Raw genomic sequence first — 15,004 nt, forward strand, 5'->3', positions numbered from 1 at the left:
CCAGGTCCCCCAGCACCGCCCGGGCTCCCCCTATGGCAAGCGTGGGGGTTCGGGGGGCCAGAGCACCGAGAAGCTGCTCCATGCTGGCAGGCACCAGAAGATGTTTGACACCAGCCATGGCCAGGGAGGGAGAGGCACTTACTTCCCCGGATGCTTCCCCGGGCTCTCGATCTGTGCCAAATCCTGGCTGCAGGAGGCAGGTGCCCCACGCGTGTCCAGAGGCTACCGAGACACTGATGGCAAACTGAGCCCGGCAGTGCCCCCCGCACCTCCTCCTCCCCTCCCTGCAGGGCTGGGACCCCCCCTCAGCAGGCCTGTGCCTCATCCTGCCCACCCCGGCACCATCCCCAGCCCCGTCCCACCACCAGGCCCCAGCGCTGCTCCGCCGAGGATGGGAAGGGAAGAGTTACTGCGGGCCGGCTCCCATGTGGCCCCCAGATGGGCCCTGCGGTTCCCGGCATCCCAGCAGGGCCCGGCAGCCAGCTCTCGCCCCGCAACGCAGGAGGCGCTGGAGCCTCCTCGTTCTCGTTTTACGAAGCGCCAATAAACCAGCCCAACCACTAACGATTCCAGAGCTGTCATGGAAAAGCGGAGCTGAGCCGAGCGCAGCGCTTCCGGCCCCTCCGCGCAGCCGAGCGCTCCCAGCCCCGCTCCCCGTGCGGCACAGAGGGGCCTGCAGGACCCGGCGTGCCCAGGGCGGGAGGCAGATGGGGGTGGCACGCACACGCTGCCCCGGCACCCGAGGGAGCCACGTCCCGCGAGCCACATCCCCGCGGAGGTGCCGTGCCTCCTGCCCCCTGGAGAAGCCTCGCCGGGAGCTGCCGCCCCCAGTCCCAGCGGGATGCCCGCTCTCTGGACAAGCCGCCGGGGCCTGCGGCCAGGGCTGGAGAAGGTGCGCGTGGTGCCAAGCGCATCCGCTGCCTGGCGCCGGCACGCGGCCGCCTTGCCAGCACAAACACGGCGCAAGCCAGCCAGCGCGAGCGACGCGCGAGGAAGGCGCTGCGCTGGCCAAGCCGAGCCTGGCGCTCCCAGCAGCGGCGGCAGGATGTGGGGCAGGATGTGGGGCAGGATGTGGGGCAGGAGGGGCCCATTCCCCACATCTAAAAAACTGGCACAGGAGACTTCTCCAGCGGGGACAGGAGGCCCCCGACAAACCCCTGACCCAGTCCCCCTTTCCTGCTGGCTCCATCCTGCTGCACCACGCACAGCTCCAGCACCGGCGCCCCTCCAGCCACATCCCGCTCCTGGGGCCCGTGATGCCCCTGGGGCCGAGGGGGGGACGTGTCCCCCTTGCGGAGCAGGGCTGTGTCACCGTGGTGGGGACAAGGAGAGGCCCAAAGCGGGGCTGTGGGAGAGGCAGCCTGGGGGCTGCCAGTCCTCCCAGGGCCCCACCGCCCGCCTGACGGACAGGAGCCAGGATCGGAGCCGAGCGGGGAAGGAAACCCCGGGAGCTGGGGCCAGGAGAGCTGGAAGCCCAACCCTGGCCAGCCCAGATCATCAGCGGGGAGATCGCTTCTGCACCTGAGCCACGCGGCCGCGGCAGCCAAAACTCCACAGCTGGAGATTCGATAGCCGCGCGCGCCGGCTCCGCTGGCTCCCGTGCGCGGCCGGTGCCGACCGCGGCGGTGCCGGGGATGTGCGGACGGTCCCCGGCTGGGTGGGACGGGGCAGAGCACCCAGGGGCACGGCTCGGGACTGCTCCGGAGCGCGGACAGTGCCAGGACCCTCGCACGGGCCAGCCCAGCGCCCTGGCGGGGCCTCGCTGCTCCCAGCCCACGTTGCGCACGCTGCAGCGGGGAAACATGTTTTCTGCATTAGTTCCATCCCGGGCTGAGCAGTACGTATGTCAGCAAATATGCAGGGAGGCTGGGGCCGGGGCGCTCCGGTTTCGGAGGTGGCTCAGACACCAGGCTGTGCAGATGTTGCCAGAGGTGAGCGTGCGGGGCCGGGCGGCGCGTGCGCCGCTCCACCTAGCGGCAGCGGGTCCCAAGGGGGTCCCCAGGACCCCCACCCGTGTCCTCTGCCGTGGGCAGGTGCCAAGGCTGGGATGGGGCGGTGCGACCGGGATGCTTCGGTCAGCTGGGAGCTGGGGAAGCCGCAGGTCCCTGGGGCTGCCAGAGCTGGGCAAGGACCCAGCGCTTTGAACCCAGGTGACGCTGGCAGCCCCTCCGTGTCCCCGCTGAGCTGCTCGTCCTCCTGGCAGGCTCAGCGGAGGCTGGCAGACACCTCCAGCTCCAGGCTGGCACGCAGGGAGCCCAGGAGGGCCTTCCAGCTCCCCCGCCACCACCCCGTCACGCCAGCGCCGAGGCAGCCCAGCCTCCCCCAGCCCATTGTGCAGGTTCAGCCCAGCTGGTTTGAGGCAGCCCAGGCCAAAGGAAGGGGGAAATTTTGTGCTCCCTCCTCTTGAGGCCGATCGGCAGCGCAGGGAGGGTGCCGGGGAACTCTCCCCACCTCTCCTGGCGCAGGCTGGGTGCCGTGCCAGCTCCTGTGGCGGGTCTCTGGGGGTCCCCAGCCCTGTTCCCTGCGGGGCCCCAGGGCCGCTGTGGGACACGGGGGCTGCGGGGTGGCCGAGCACCGCGGGGGAGCAGGGCCGGGGAAGCTCGGCCGGCGTGTCGGATGCAGCTGTTGGCAGCAGAGCCACGGCGGGTCAGCACGAGCTGGTAACAGCTGCTGGCGGATTTCGGCTCCTCGGCTGCCTAGGAGAGCCCGACACAAAGCGAAAACTGCTCCCGCACCAGGGCGATCCCTGCCTCCGCAGGGAATATTTACCTTGGGCAGGGAGGCGAGGGCAGGGAGGGCTGGGGCTGGGGAGCCCAGGGCAGAGCCGCGGGGCTGGGTTGGGGGGGGGGAGCCCCTCAGCTCTGCCCTCTGGCAGCCCGCAGGCACCCGAACCCCCTGCGGGAGGGAGCGAAAGGGTGGGGAGAGCAACCGCTGCCTGCAACAGCCACGGCCCAGGGGGCAGGGGGAAGGGCTTCCCGAGGAGCCGAGGGGGTTAACCGCTGCGCATCCTCCCCGCAGAAGAATGCGATCTCCTGCTGCCAAATCCCACTTACTCCAGAGGTGGCCAGGAGTGCAGAGCAGCCTCTTGCAGGCCAGCCCCACGTCTGCAGATCGGCTCCTCCGACCGAGGATGCTCAGAGAGAGGGGACAGTGCACGGATGAGGGGCCGCAAGCCCCCAGCGAGCGCAGCTTTTGCGTTTAGAAGCCGCCCTCCTCAGATCCGCCCTGAAGCTGAGCGCGGTGCTTGCGGGCAGCCCGCCGGCCGGCCACCCCTCGCTGAGCCGCACCAAACCGCGGGGCTGACAGGGGATGAGGGGCACGGGGCCTCTCCCCGTGGGGAGCTCCAGTCACTGCATGCGGTGGCGGCGATGCTGCGGCAGCCATCATGCTGCTGGCGCTGGCCCAGTGCGGGATGAGCGGGTGCGGGGCGTCAGCGGGAAGGGAGCAGCGCTGCCTTAGTGTCCCCGTGTTACGGGTACACACCCGCAGGCCCCGCATCCCCCACCCCACTGCCGGGAGAGGCCCCAGCCTCCGTCCCGTCCTTTGTGCTACTTGGCAAGGCCAAAGCAAGGCTCCCGAGGATGCCGCCGGCCCAGCAAGGGCAGGAAGGCGAGCGGGCTCCCAGCGGGACAGCCGCCAGGCTCCGCAGCCTCCCACCTCCACAAAGAGCCAGGAGGAGGGGGGGGACCCCAAACCGCCCCAGGCCCACATAAGCGAGCAGTGGCACACCCCGAGCCTGCCACCCGGCACGGCCATCCCCAGCACGCCCGCAGGAGGGAGAGGCACCCAGGCGAGGGCGAGCCCGTGCGCCCGCGTCCCTCGTGATGCTCGGCCCGAATCCTCCTCGACTTCCCCATGTCTGCAATACCAGCGGCATTCCTGCGAAGGACGGCCGAGGGGGAAGCAGAGCAGAGGAAATATAAACAGTCCCGTGCAGCTACGCTGGGGAACAGAAGCATGAGAGCGCGGAGCGCGCGATGCTATAAATAGGCAGCCCAGAGCTAGGCCAACTTTTTCAAAGCTTCCCACGGTCTCCTTGGGAATGTGGGATGCTGCGGACCTTCCCCCCGCCCGGAGGAAGCTGCTGCTGAGGCTGGGAGTCAGGTACCCCCGGGGTGACCCCGGCGTGGGATGCCGTGCTGCTGGGGGGGGGGGGATGAAGGCAGAAAGTCTCTGGCTGTCCTGGTGCTCCTTCCCCCTGTGGAGTGGTCCCCAGCCAGCCCTGGCGGGCAGGGATAGGGCCATCGCTCCAGCAGGATCCGGGGCAGAGGTGCCACGCTGGGCTCTGATGACCCCAGCCTGGTGTCCAGCTGGCCACGGCATCGCCCTGCCAGCACGGCCACAGAGCCCCCAGCCCCGCTGTACTCATGGCAGGGGCCTGATGTGGCCCGAGGGACGGGGAGGCAGGGTGACAGCCGCGGTGAGAGGGGCTGCGGGCAGAGGTGGGCACCCCCACGTCCCCACCTGGGCACTGCCAGGCGCCGGGCTGTGCCCCCTCGACGTGGCAGGCACAGCAGGAGGGATAAACCCACAGCGGGGACAAACCCACAGGGACACCCTGCAAATTGTCCCCAGCTGCCCTCAGCCCCGGCCCCGCAAGCACCAGGCTCCAAGGGAGCTCTTTAAAACGTGAGCGCGGGCGTGCGCTCGCCCGGCGCGTGCGGCTGTTCCCTCGCCCCCGGTCCTGCCGAAACGACGGCGGGGGAAGTTTCTCGTGAGAACGAGCGCGCTCCCTCCCCATCCCACGCTGGCCACGCTCAGCCACGGCCCCGCAGCCCGGCCTATCTGCGGCGCCTGCCCCGGCCCCGCCGTGGGAGCCAGGTGCTGGCCAGATGCGCGCAGCCCAGCGCGTGCTCGCGCAGCCTTGTGAGCACAGGGGCGGCCGGGGGATGCGGCCCCTCGGGGCGATGCTGGGTCCTGGTGAGGTGGCTCCGCCGCACCAAACCAGGGCGCTGGCTGGCGTGCCAAAAAAGCACTCGCCTGGAAAGCGTGGCTGGGGCAGCCGGCAAGGGGAGCTGCCACCTCCAGCACTGCCCACGCTGCACCTGAGCTGCTCGGTGCGGGTCCTGGTGGCTCACCCAGCACTTGGCCGCGGTACAGGAGCCCTCCCAGTGCCCCAGCTCGTCCCCCACCAGGGCTGCTGCGTGATGAAACCCCAGGGCCCCGTCCAGGGGACGTGGGAGCGCATGGAGGCAGGAGGGACGTGCCCAGGCGTTGCAGGGTTGATGAAGGCAGGAGGGGAGAGGCACTGAGCCCCAGAAAGGCCACAGCCAGGGGGAAGGGGATGCGACGCGCTTCCAACGCGAGGGTAAAGGCAAGGAGGCAACTGTGCACAGCAGCAGCGAGCCCTGAGCCCGTGGGAGGCTGCGGCACGGGGAGCATGGCCTTGGGAGGGGGGCGAGGCCAAGGCAGTGGATGGGACTCACGGGACCTCTTCAAAAGGACAGCAGTGCTCACACCCAGCCCAAGCCGGGCTGGGGAGCACGGCTGCATGGGGAGGCATGGTGGGACCGGAGCAAAAGGGTGGCCCCAGAACCTGGTAGGGCTGAGCAGCCCCTGCTTGAGGCTCGAGACATCTCCAAGGGCACTTCTGGGGCCCCAGGGAGCCACACCAAGCAGCGAGCGGGTGCAAGCACAGCCCTAACGCTCACAGAGGGGCTGGCGTGGTTGCACCTCCCTGTTCCAGCCCAGATGCAGCAACGAGGGGCTGTGGGTCCAGCAGGATGAAGCCGCTGTCCTCCCAAGGGACATCATGGCCGTGGGTATTCACTGGGCACCCTCTGGGGACTGCAAGCCCCTGGCCGCACAGCTCTTGCGCCACCCTGCCATCCGTCACCGCTCTCGCTGCGTCACACGCTCCTGCCCGCGGCCGGGACGTGCTCGAAATAGCTGCGAGGGGAGCGGGGGGGGCGGGCCCTCCCCACGCACAGCTGCGGGAGCCTCCAGCCCGGCTCTGGAGGCCGAGCCCCCAGCACGACCTCCCAGCCACCCCACGGTCCCCAAGCTGGCGCGTGCGGCACCCGCGAGACCCGCGAGCAACACGGGGCGTTGCAGCCCCGTGGCAGCGACCTCTCCTTCCTGCTCCAGAGGCTCCCGTTTTAGCTCCTCTCGTCCTTTTCCCCTGCTCTAAAAAAGGAATGGTTTAATGAGGCAGGCTTGGCAAATTAAGAAAACCAGCCGGAGGAGCAGCCCTCTGCCGAGCCCTACAAAGGGATGGGGCCGCGCTGGCGGCAGAGCTGAGCCCGAGCCCTCTGCTCCAAGCGGGGCTGGCTGGAACCCATCGCTCACCTCCTTCACCGCCGCGCCACCCGGGCCACTTCAAAGACGGGAGCTGGCGAGCTGCTGGCACCGCGCAGCGGCCCCGGCATCACCCGGTTTCATAACCACGCTGGCTCCGGGGAGAAGGAGCCCTTCCAAGCAACCCGGCCCTCCAGCAACAGGGGGAAAAAAAACAAAACACAGGAGTGTTATTCCTCTTGGCTAAGCCAGCCCTGCGCAAGCTTCCAGAGGATTTATGGCATTTTAAAGTTTTCCCCTTCGGCGCAGTACTTCTCCAAGACTAAACATCTTCATCAAATCTCAGCCGGACGGGGTTACGGCTGCGGTGCTGCGCTTCTCGGCAGCGGCGGCGAAGGTGCATATTTCTCTTGGCAAACCGAGCGCCGGCCAGGGCTCCGCGCCGGACCCAGTCTGGCTCAGCCGGCAGCGGAGGGAAGTGAGCTGCCTGCTTTGAACAGACACCATCATTCACACATTATTTTTAATAGCTCAGCTAGACGGAGTCCACCCTCCCTAGGAGACTTGGCGCGAGCCCACGGAGCTCGCGGCTCTGCAGAAACGCCGGTCCCCAAGCCGGCAGGTCTGGCGGGGGAAGAATGGGGGGCGGGCAGGGTGGGCACGGGGTGAAGCTGGGAGCAGGGGCTGGCACCTCCCCGCGATGCTGAGCGGCTCCCGAAGCGATTCAGAGGGCGGGGAGCACTTCACCCTAGCTCAGTTGCATATGCAATCGCCGGGTTTATGTAAATATATTCTATTGCTGTATTTACACGGCTGCGTCGAGAGTCAGAGCACCTCTTGTACCCGCAGAGAGCGCCCCTGGGCCTTTTGGGAGCCAAGCACTCGAGCACCGGAGGCGGCTGGCCTCCCGAGCCCAGGGGCAGGCGCACGCCAGTGGCAGGAGAGGTGCGAGGACCGGCGGAGCCTGCTGCCGCCGTCCTGTCCTGGTCTCCACTGCTTCCCTCCCCTCCCAAATGCCTCCCACCGCTTCTGCACGGAGGGACGGCAGCTGCCAGCAGCCAGAGCCCCAAAGCCACAGGAAGCCTCTAATAAGAGGCTGTTTAAACTTGACGCTGACGGCAAGGCCCAAGTCCTCTACTTATTTCCTAATCACTGTTGTTTGCTGAGCTGTGCAGATCCAGCTGCCCAGCCTCACCCTTGGCAAGTCCTTGTTCCCAAAAGCCTTTTGCTCAGCCCCTGCACGGCAACACAAAGCCCAGGAGCCCGCAGCCACGCTGGAGCCCTCGTGCCTGCAGGGCTCAGGACCGCTGCCCGCAGGGCTCCTCAGTGGGAAGGCGACGGTGCCAAAGCCCTCGCGAGTCCCTCCTGCCCAGCACCAGCGTGCTGGAGCACCGGGAGTGCTCACCAGCTCCAGCGGGAGGGCAGGGACCCCATGTGGTGAACGTCACCGGGGCCGAGAAGGAGGCAGCCCCGTCCCCTCTGTGCCACCACGTTGCCACCAGGGCCCCTTGGAGTGCCTGCGAGCCCTGCCAGGGCTGGGACAGTTGGGGGCACCGAGCACCCCGGCTGGGCAGGGCTGCCTGCAGCGCGCCGCACGGCGCAGCCGGGAAGGACGGTACCTGGGATGCAGCCGGGCTGGCTCGGGGGTCAAAGATCCGCAGCTTCTTGTCCTGTTGAGATAAAAAGAAAACAGAGAGGGGTTAAGGACCCCAGGGCCAGCAGGATGTGTGGCCATATTAAGCAGAGGGCTGCAGCGAGCCTCCTCCTCCCCATAGTGCCGGATCCTACGACGTGCAGGGCACCCTGCAGGTCCTGCCCCATGCTGCGGGCATGGACACATCCCCATGGCCTTACCAGGGCCCCGACACCCCCAAAACTGCTCCAAGACACCCCCACAACTACTCTCCCTCCAAAGCAGACCCAGGGCTATAGCTGACCTCTCAGCCCCCACCCTCCCAGCGCTCTCCAGCACCCTGAGGGCGGTGTGGCGAGCCTTTCCCTGCCCAGCACCCCACAGCCAGACGGGTGGGATGCGGCGGGGAGGTGCCCTGGAGCCAGCTTTGCTCTTTGCAGTGTCACGCCGCTCCAGCCCGACCCGCCCGGGCCCTCATGGCAGCAGCACTCACTACCAAGCTGTGCCACGGACCCGTACGTTTTGTATCTGTCGGATCAGGCAGCGCCGTGGGGCCAGTGGGGCCGTCCTGCCCCACGTGGCTGAGCCACGTCCCCTCCGGAGGGTGCATGCGGGATGGCCCGACACCGCCACGGGACAGCCCGACACCGCGGCTGCTCGCTCAGCCAGGCTCGCATGCTCAGTCCTGCTCGCTTGGCCTCCACACAAGGCAAGGCCTCCACGCAAGGCCTTCACACAAGGCCTCCACGCACCCTGCGCACCGCCTGTCCGGCACCGCACGCCGGCGGCGAGCAGCAGGCGCCATCTAGCGCTGCTCAGCACCTCTCACCGGGCTCCGATTGTGCCTTTTCTCCCCAAAACGGGGTCACCGTGCGCACCCCGGGAGCAGGTTAGCCCAGCCGTGCCACAAAGAGGTTGCCCCCCTTCCAAAGCCCCTGCGCTCAGCCAAGCAGCCAGCGCTCCTCGAGGCGGATTCACGGCCACCAGCAACACGGTGCGTGGGTGACAGGCAGCACTCTGCGAGCAGCCCGGCCAGCACCTCACGCAGGGCAGCCAGAGCCCAGCAAAGACCCCATGGAGGAGGAGGAGGAGGAGGAGGAGGAGGAGGACGGGAGATGCCCGCTGAGGTGCTCGCGGCGCTCAGCAGCCTCCCCGCGCACGGCCGAGGGCGGCTGCGCTGCTCACCTTGCAGGAGGTGCCCAGGAGGCGGCCGTCTCGCTTCCACGACAGGCTCTGCAGCTGGTCCCCGTGAGGTTCCAGTGCTGGGAGAGGAAAGCACGATCAGGGCCTCCCGTGGGGCTGGGCACCCGCTTCGTGCTCCGGAGGACAAAGCAGGACCTCCCCACCCCAGCCCTGGGCAGCCAGAGCAGGAGGGCAGGGCTGGCACGGTTTCCCAGCAGGAGCGCCCCTCGGCACCACGCTGCCCGCTGGGTTTCCGCCCGACCGGCTTGGTTTTGCCAAATGACACGCTTCTGCTCGAGAAAGCAGATTTCTCTCCCCCAGGTGGACTGGGTGCTTGCCACATGGAGATCGCGAGGCAGTTGCTGGTTCTTCTGGACTCAAAGCCACTAAATTCAAAACCCAAACCAAGGTGGTGCTGGTTTGCTGAGCCCCTGCGAGCCCAGCCTGCCTGCCCACACACCCCACGCTGCTGGGGGAGCACAGGTTTCATTTCCAGCCTTCCCCTGCCCAGTCTCCTCTTGCAAGCCTCCCAGTAAAGCCCTCGTGACCCAGGGATCTCCAGGGACATTCTGCCAGGGAAACCCCGACCCTGCAGCCCATCAGAGAGGTTTCCGGGAAGGAGCCATTGCTTTTTGCTACCCATTTTTTCCAGCGTTTCCCAGGTGAAATGATTTGCCCTTTCTGGAGGGCCTGCGGTTGCCAAAGCTGAGGCCAGGACCCCCTGGGGACACAGCTGCAGCCGTGCAGGAGCATCCCTGCGCCCCTGGCAGCTTGAACAGAAGGTCAGGAGCCACCACGCCAGGGCAGCTCAGCTCCGGCTGCTCAGGGGCCAACGGCACCCGCGTCTGCCACGCGCCTACCTGCCAGCGGCTGCTGCTGCCCCACGTCCCAGACGGTGACTCGCTTCCCCGCGCCGCTGGCCAGGACGCCGTCCACCGTGGGGTGGAACTGCAGCACGTCCACCGGGCCCCCGCCGGGCCCCAGCGTCAGCCCCGCGCTGCTGGGCAGGTCCTGGCCGCCCTCGGGCAGGCGCCAAACCTTCACCTGCGGCCCCCAGAAGACGCGGGTCAGCCCCCAGGCAGGTGGGCCGGCCCTGCACCCTGCACCCCGCAGCCAGCTCTCCGCGTCAGCATGGAGCCAGCAGGTGGTGCTTGCTGCTCTTCCAGGCTTTGGTGCCTTCTACCCAGAGCCAGGAAAATGGGACACCAGGTGAGCCTCATCGTGTGACCCTTGGTGGGATCGGGGCTGCAGGCGTCCCGGGTGACAGGAGAGGGCTGATCCTCCGTGGACGTGCCTGAGTCCCTCACGTCATTCTGCCCCGTCTCCTACAACCCAGGGACTGCCCACACTGCTCTCCGAGGCTGGCACCCTCCTCCCCAGGCTCCTCGCCCTCCCATCTCTCTGGATCCACCTCCCCAAGCTCTGCAGCGAAGCCCAGGGTCACGCCGGGGTGGGGACAGCGTGGCCCCGTGGGTCCCCACGGCACCGAGCACTCACCGTCTCGTCAGCAGAGCCCGTAGCCAGCAGGAGCTGATCGAACGGCGAGAAGTCAAAGTCTGTCACCACGTCTGGAAGGAGAGGAGCAGAGGTCCAGCCCCGCGTCACCACCGCTCTGCCGAGCCCCCCGCAGACAGCACGTTCGCCCCCCGTTTCTGTCCCCCATTCTCAGACCCTTGTCATGCACACGCGGGGAGCAAGGTCCCCTTGGGGGACCCAGCCCCACCAAGGTATTTCGGGGCAGCTCAGCTTTGCTGCAAGCCTCCACGCTGTCCCTCGGGGAGCCCTGAGCGCACCACAGCTGCATTCCCCTCTTCGAGGTGCCGCCTCCAGCGGCACCCAGCTTTGGCTCCAATTTCACAACAGACGTCCCCAGAGCCGAGCCGCAGCAGCCTGGGGAGGCAGGAGAAGCACGCATGGTACAAGGGCGTCTTGTGTCGGCCCCGCGCTGGTCACAACGCTCCCTTTGTAACGGCCCTGAGCAGCGTGCCGGCGGCAGAGCCCCGCGGGAGCAAGGCTGGGCTGGCACCGGCACTAAGAGCCCCTCCGGTGCATCGGCATGCTCGGGAAACTGGGTCACTGTGTACTTTTCCGCTTCCACGAGGCTGCGGAGATACGGGCCCAGAAGGCACGAAAAGAAAAGCAACTTACTCCAGCTCCTGACTTATCTGCCGTGTTTGCCCCGGGGAGGAGAGAAAAATCCCTCCCCTGCTCTGAATGCCGAAGGGAGGCATTTCCCGGGCACAGCCGGCTTCAAAGGGCTTGCGCTGAAATCTCATTAACGGCTGCGCTGGCTGCGTGCGCCGCCGGCCCCACCAAGCATTCCTCCGGGAACTCGGGGAGCTTGGTGGCACAGGGATGTCTGCCAGGACAGGACGGAGGCTGCAAAACAGTTCTGGAAGGGCAACAAGCCCAGAAAGGGGGGCTGAAACGAGCCCAGCGGATGATGGGCTGAGCCCCAAGAAAGGGCAGCAACCAACCCTGCGAGGAGCCCTGCCTGACAGTAGCCCGAGGAAGCTGGGAAGCTTCAAGCCTCCTCGTTCCAGTGGCAGCTCGGCTGCCCTTACGGCAGCACCAGAGGGACTCGGGTCAGTCCGGCCGGCCGGGGCAGAGCCCAAACCCTCCTGGCTCTGCCAGTGGCAGGCGGGGAGGCAGCGGGAGGCAGCAGGAGGCAGCGCAGCACCGCGGGGCGCGGGGAGGCAGCCAGCCCGCTGCTGCCCGGACAGGGCCTCCCCGCGGCGCCGGGCTCCAGCTCCCTGCCTTGGCTTGCCTCGCTTACAGAAGGATTTTGCTGGCCTCCCTGCCAGCGTGAAGCAGCTCTCGCCTGCCGGCACCCCAGCTGGAGGAGACGCGGTGCGCCGGGCAGAGCCGAGGCGGGCAGAGCCCAGCCTGCGCACGCCGCGCGCTGCCGCAGCCCTGCCGAGGCACCGCACGCACCAGGGCGGCGCTGGGAGCGGCTCAGCAGCCTGCTCCCATCTTGATGCTCTGTCTGTCGCAGTGTTTGGGGAAATGGGCAGCCAGCACACCGCAGACACCAGGGGAAGGGTGCCCCAGGCTTCCCCTCTCCTTCCCCGTGCCTTCAGCCACCGCTGCCAGCCGCCTCTCCCTGCAGCACTCGCTCGGCCGGGTCAGAGCTGCTCAGAGCCATGCGGCCATCAGCCCATTCCCGTTCCCATTCCCATTCCCCTTGTCGCTGGAGCCGACTGCACACCGCCGGGATCCCAGCTCCTCCACCGGCCTGGTGCTGGGCTGCTCCCGTGCTCCTCCTGCAAGGCTGCCTGCCCCGGGGCTGCTCTGCTGCTGCTCCTCGGGTGTCTTCCAAGAGCCTTTTGCAGGATGCTCGAGGTGAGTCGAGTCTAGAATTATGCTCCAGGGGCGCTTTTCCCACCGGTTTGCTCCGCTCACATTTTGTACTGGGAAGTCCAGGGCACACAACGAGTGACACGGGAAGGGCGTGCTGGAGGAAGGTCCCCAGGAGCCTGAGACCACTCGGCAGCTCTACAGATGAAAGGACCGGGATCGACCTTGCTGAGCCCCTCGTGTTCAGCTTGGCCTCTCTACAACCCCTCTGCTACGCACAGCTGCCCGGATGCTGCAGGTGGGCAATGTCCCAATGCCCTACTGCGACACAGGGGGGCAGGGCACTGAGAGAGGGTCCTCAGCGCTCACAGCGTCCACGGCTCTGAACTCAGCAGGTCCCTGCCTCACACGGGAGCGGGACGTGTCTGGGTCACCCTGCCTGCGGGTGGTGGTCCCTGGGGACTCCAGCAGCTCTGCCAGCCCCTCTCCCAGGACACAGATGGACCAACGCAGCATCCCCGGGTGAGCCCAGGCTGAGAAGTAGCTCCTGAGCCCCCCTGCATGGCCGTGCTGGGCCAAACGCCTGCTGTGGAGGTGGCACCCGCCACCTTGGTGCCCCAGTGCAGAGCGCTGTGGAGTACAGGACGAGCTGGACTGGGCTCAGCAGACGCCCAGCTCACCTGAGTGGCAGCAGAGCTGAGACACGGTCCTCTTGCCTCCATCCTTGGTGCCCTCCAGCGGCACGATGCCCAGCACACCTGCAGGAGAAGACACAGCCGCAGGTCACCGGCCACCCACAGCCTGGCCGCTGCCCACAGGAGCTCCCAGGAATCCCCGGGACGCAGCAGGGTGCACCCAGCTTTGCAATCCAAAGAGACGGACCTGCGGGACTGCCAGCACCTCTGGGGGAATTCCACGTGCCCGTGTGCCTCCTGTGCCCTATGCAGCTGCCAGCCAGCCCCAAGGGACCGCAGCTCCGGGGACAAACCCATCCCACCTCCCCATCCTCACCTGTCGCCTCGGCGCTGAACGCTACCCAGTGGCAGCTGGCCTTCACGTGGTTCCCGCAGGACGCGACGGAGCCAGCTCGGAGACCCCCAATCCAGGCCTGGGATGGAGAGAAAAGCCCGTGTTACGAGATGCCTCTGCTTCGGAGGGGGCCTGGTGCTTTGGTCGGCGCATGGCTGGAGAGGAGAGCACGAAGCATTGACACTGCATTGCTGGAGACCTTCAGTCCCAACAGAGCTCCCTCACCGAGGGACCTGGCTCCACCTGGAGGCACGTTTGTAGGGCCCTGTCCTCAGGGAGGTATGGTGCAACGTGGCTGCTCGTGCTCCATCCATAAAATCACAGGGGCTGGGGCTGCGGGGCCAGCTTTGCTGCTACTCTGCAGGGCTGGGAGCACCCCAGCTCCCAGCGCTGCCTCTCCATGAAACCACAGCTCCTGAGCCAAAATCCCACAAGGCTGCTCACTCCCCACCACCTCTGTGCCTGAGCATGGCACCCGCGGGGCACCGAGAAGCCTCACATCGGCCGGACCTGCTCCAGGCGACATCAGTGCGCAACCGCAGGCCCGTGGGAGCTCCCCGGCACACCCGGGGCCAAGTCCAACCCTCGTGCAGAGGCGACAGCGGGGCGCTGGACGGGTGCCAGCAGGGCCACCAGCACCGCTGCAGCGTGTGCCCGCGTCCCACACAGAGCCCTTTGCAGGACGGGAGCTGCACAACCCCACAAGGAGCGAGAGCTGCGCTTCCTCTCTTTGCACGGCTTCCTTTTGGGGCCTGACAGAGACGAGCGGTTCCTGCAGCACTTCCTCTGGTCCCTGTCACAGCAGCCTGCTTGGTGGCAGGCCCCTTAACCCTTCCCGCACCCGGGGGAGGTGAACACCCCGGCCACATCCCTGCAACAAGCCGCAGCCCCTCAGGGCGTCTCCGCCAGCAGAGCCCTTCGGAGGCTGCCGGGGGGGAGAAGCGACCCAGATGCGATCCTCGTGTCTGTGCCGTGCTTCCTGATCCGGCCAGGTCAAGCGTCTGCCTTCGCCTCGGTAAACAAGCGGCCACGCTCAGGGACGCGAGGCGCTTCCCGAGACGCGTGGGGACGAGTCCTGCCCACGGGGCTGGGGCACGAGGCCTGGCTCCCTGGGGCACGCTTCATGCCCGGATGGGGAATGCCTTAAGGGAGGCCCCGTCCCACACAGGCTGCCGAGGCCGAGCAGATGTCTCCCTGCACGCTGGGCCCTTGACGTCCCACAGAGCTCTCCCAGCAGGGTGCGGGGACGCCCCTGCCTGCGAGCCCCTGGGACCTTTGCCGCGGGGCTGTGACAGTCCCGGCACCCGCACGTGCTCTCCGGGCCGGCTGGGCACACGCGCGGGGGCAGCCACATCCCTTCCGACCCTGCATTAACCCCAGAGGGACACGCCGGGTGCTGGCAGGCCTGCAGGGGTGTGGGTGCAGGACGGGCCAGGCTTGTGCAAGGGCAGCTCGGACAGGAAGGTAAAGGGAAGGAGCGCGCTGAAGCCCACGGGCTGGGAGATGAACGCATCCGTGCCCCTGGGGGGCCCAAACCTTTTCCAAAGGCAGCGAGACCCCAAGATTTCTCGCAGCATCACCCAACCCGCTGCTGGCCCCACAGCCCACGCCGAAGGGCGCCGCACC

The 15,004-nt window shown here is 67.6% G+C and overlaps 1 protein-coding gene across 5 annotated transcripts in view; it reads right to left on the reverse strand.

Moving 5' to 3' along the window:
• Positions 1 to 15,004, reverse strand: part of CORO7 (coronin 7) — a 40,684-nt gene that overhangs the window by 25,129 nt on the left and 551 nt on the right. For 2 of the 5 annotated variants that reach the window (XM_066977532.1, XM_066977533.1), the window contains exons 2-7: positions 13,361 to 13,457; positions 13,030 to 13,107; positions 10,550 to 10,620; positions 9,913 to 10,096; positions 9,056 to 9,132; positions 7,857 to 7,907 (exon numbers count right to left, since the gene is read on the reverse strand). In XM_066977532.1, coding sequence (XP_066833633.1) covers positions 7,857 to 7,907; positions 9,056 to 9,132; positions 9,913 to 10,096; positions 10,550 to 10,620; positions 13,030 to 13,107; positions 13,361 to 13,457 — 558 coding nt within the window. Of the gene's footprint in view, positions 1 to 142; positions 201 to 6,288; positions 6,485 to 7,856; positions 7,908 to 9,055; positions 9,133 to 9,912; positions 10,097 to 10,549; positions 10,621 to 13,029; positions 13,108 to 13,360; positions 13,458 to 15,004 lie in introns of those variants that run through there. The other 3 variants (XM_066977536.1, XM_066977535.1, XM_066977534.1) reach the window with 3 other exon arrangements.

This window comes from Anser cygnoides, chromosome 15, assembly GCF_040182565.1.
Source record: "Anser cygnoides isolate HZ-2024a breed goose chromosome 15, Taihu_goose_T2T_genome, whole genome shotgun sequence".
Lineage (NCBI taxonomy): Eukaryota > Metazoa > Chordata > Aves > Anseriformes > Anatidae > Anser > Anser cygnoides.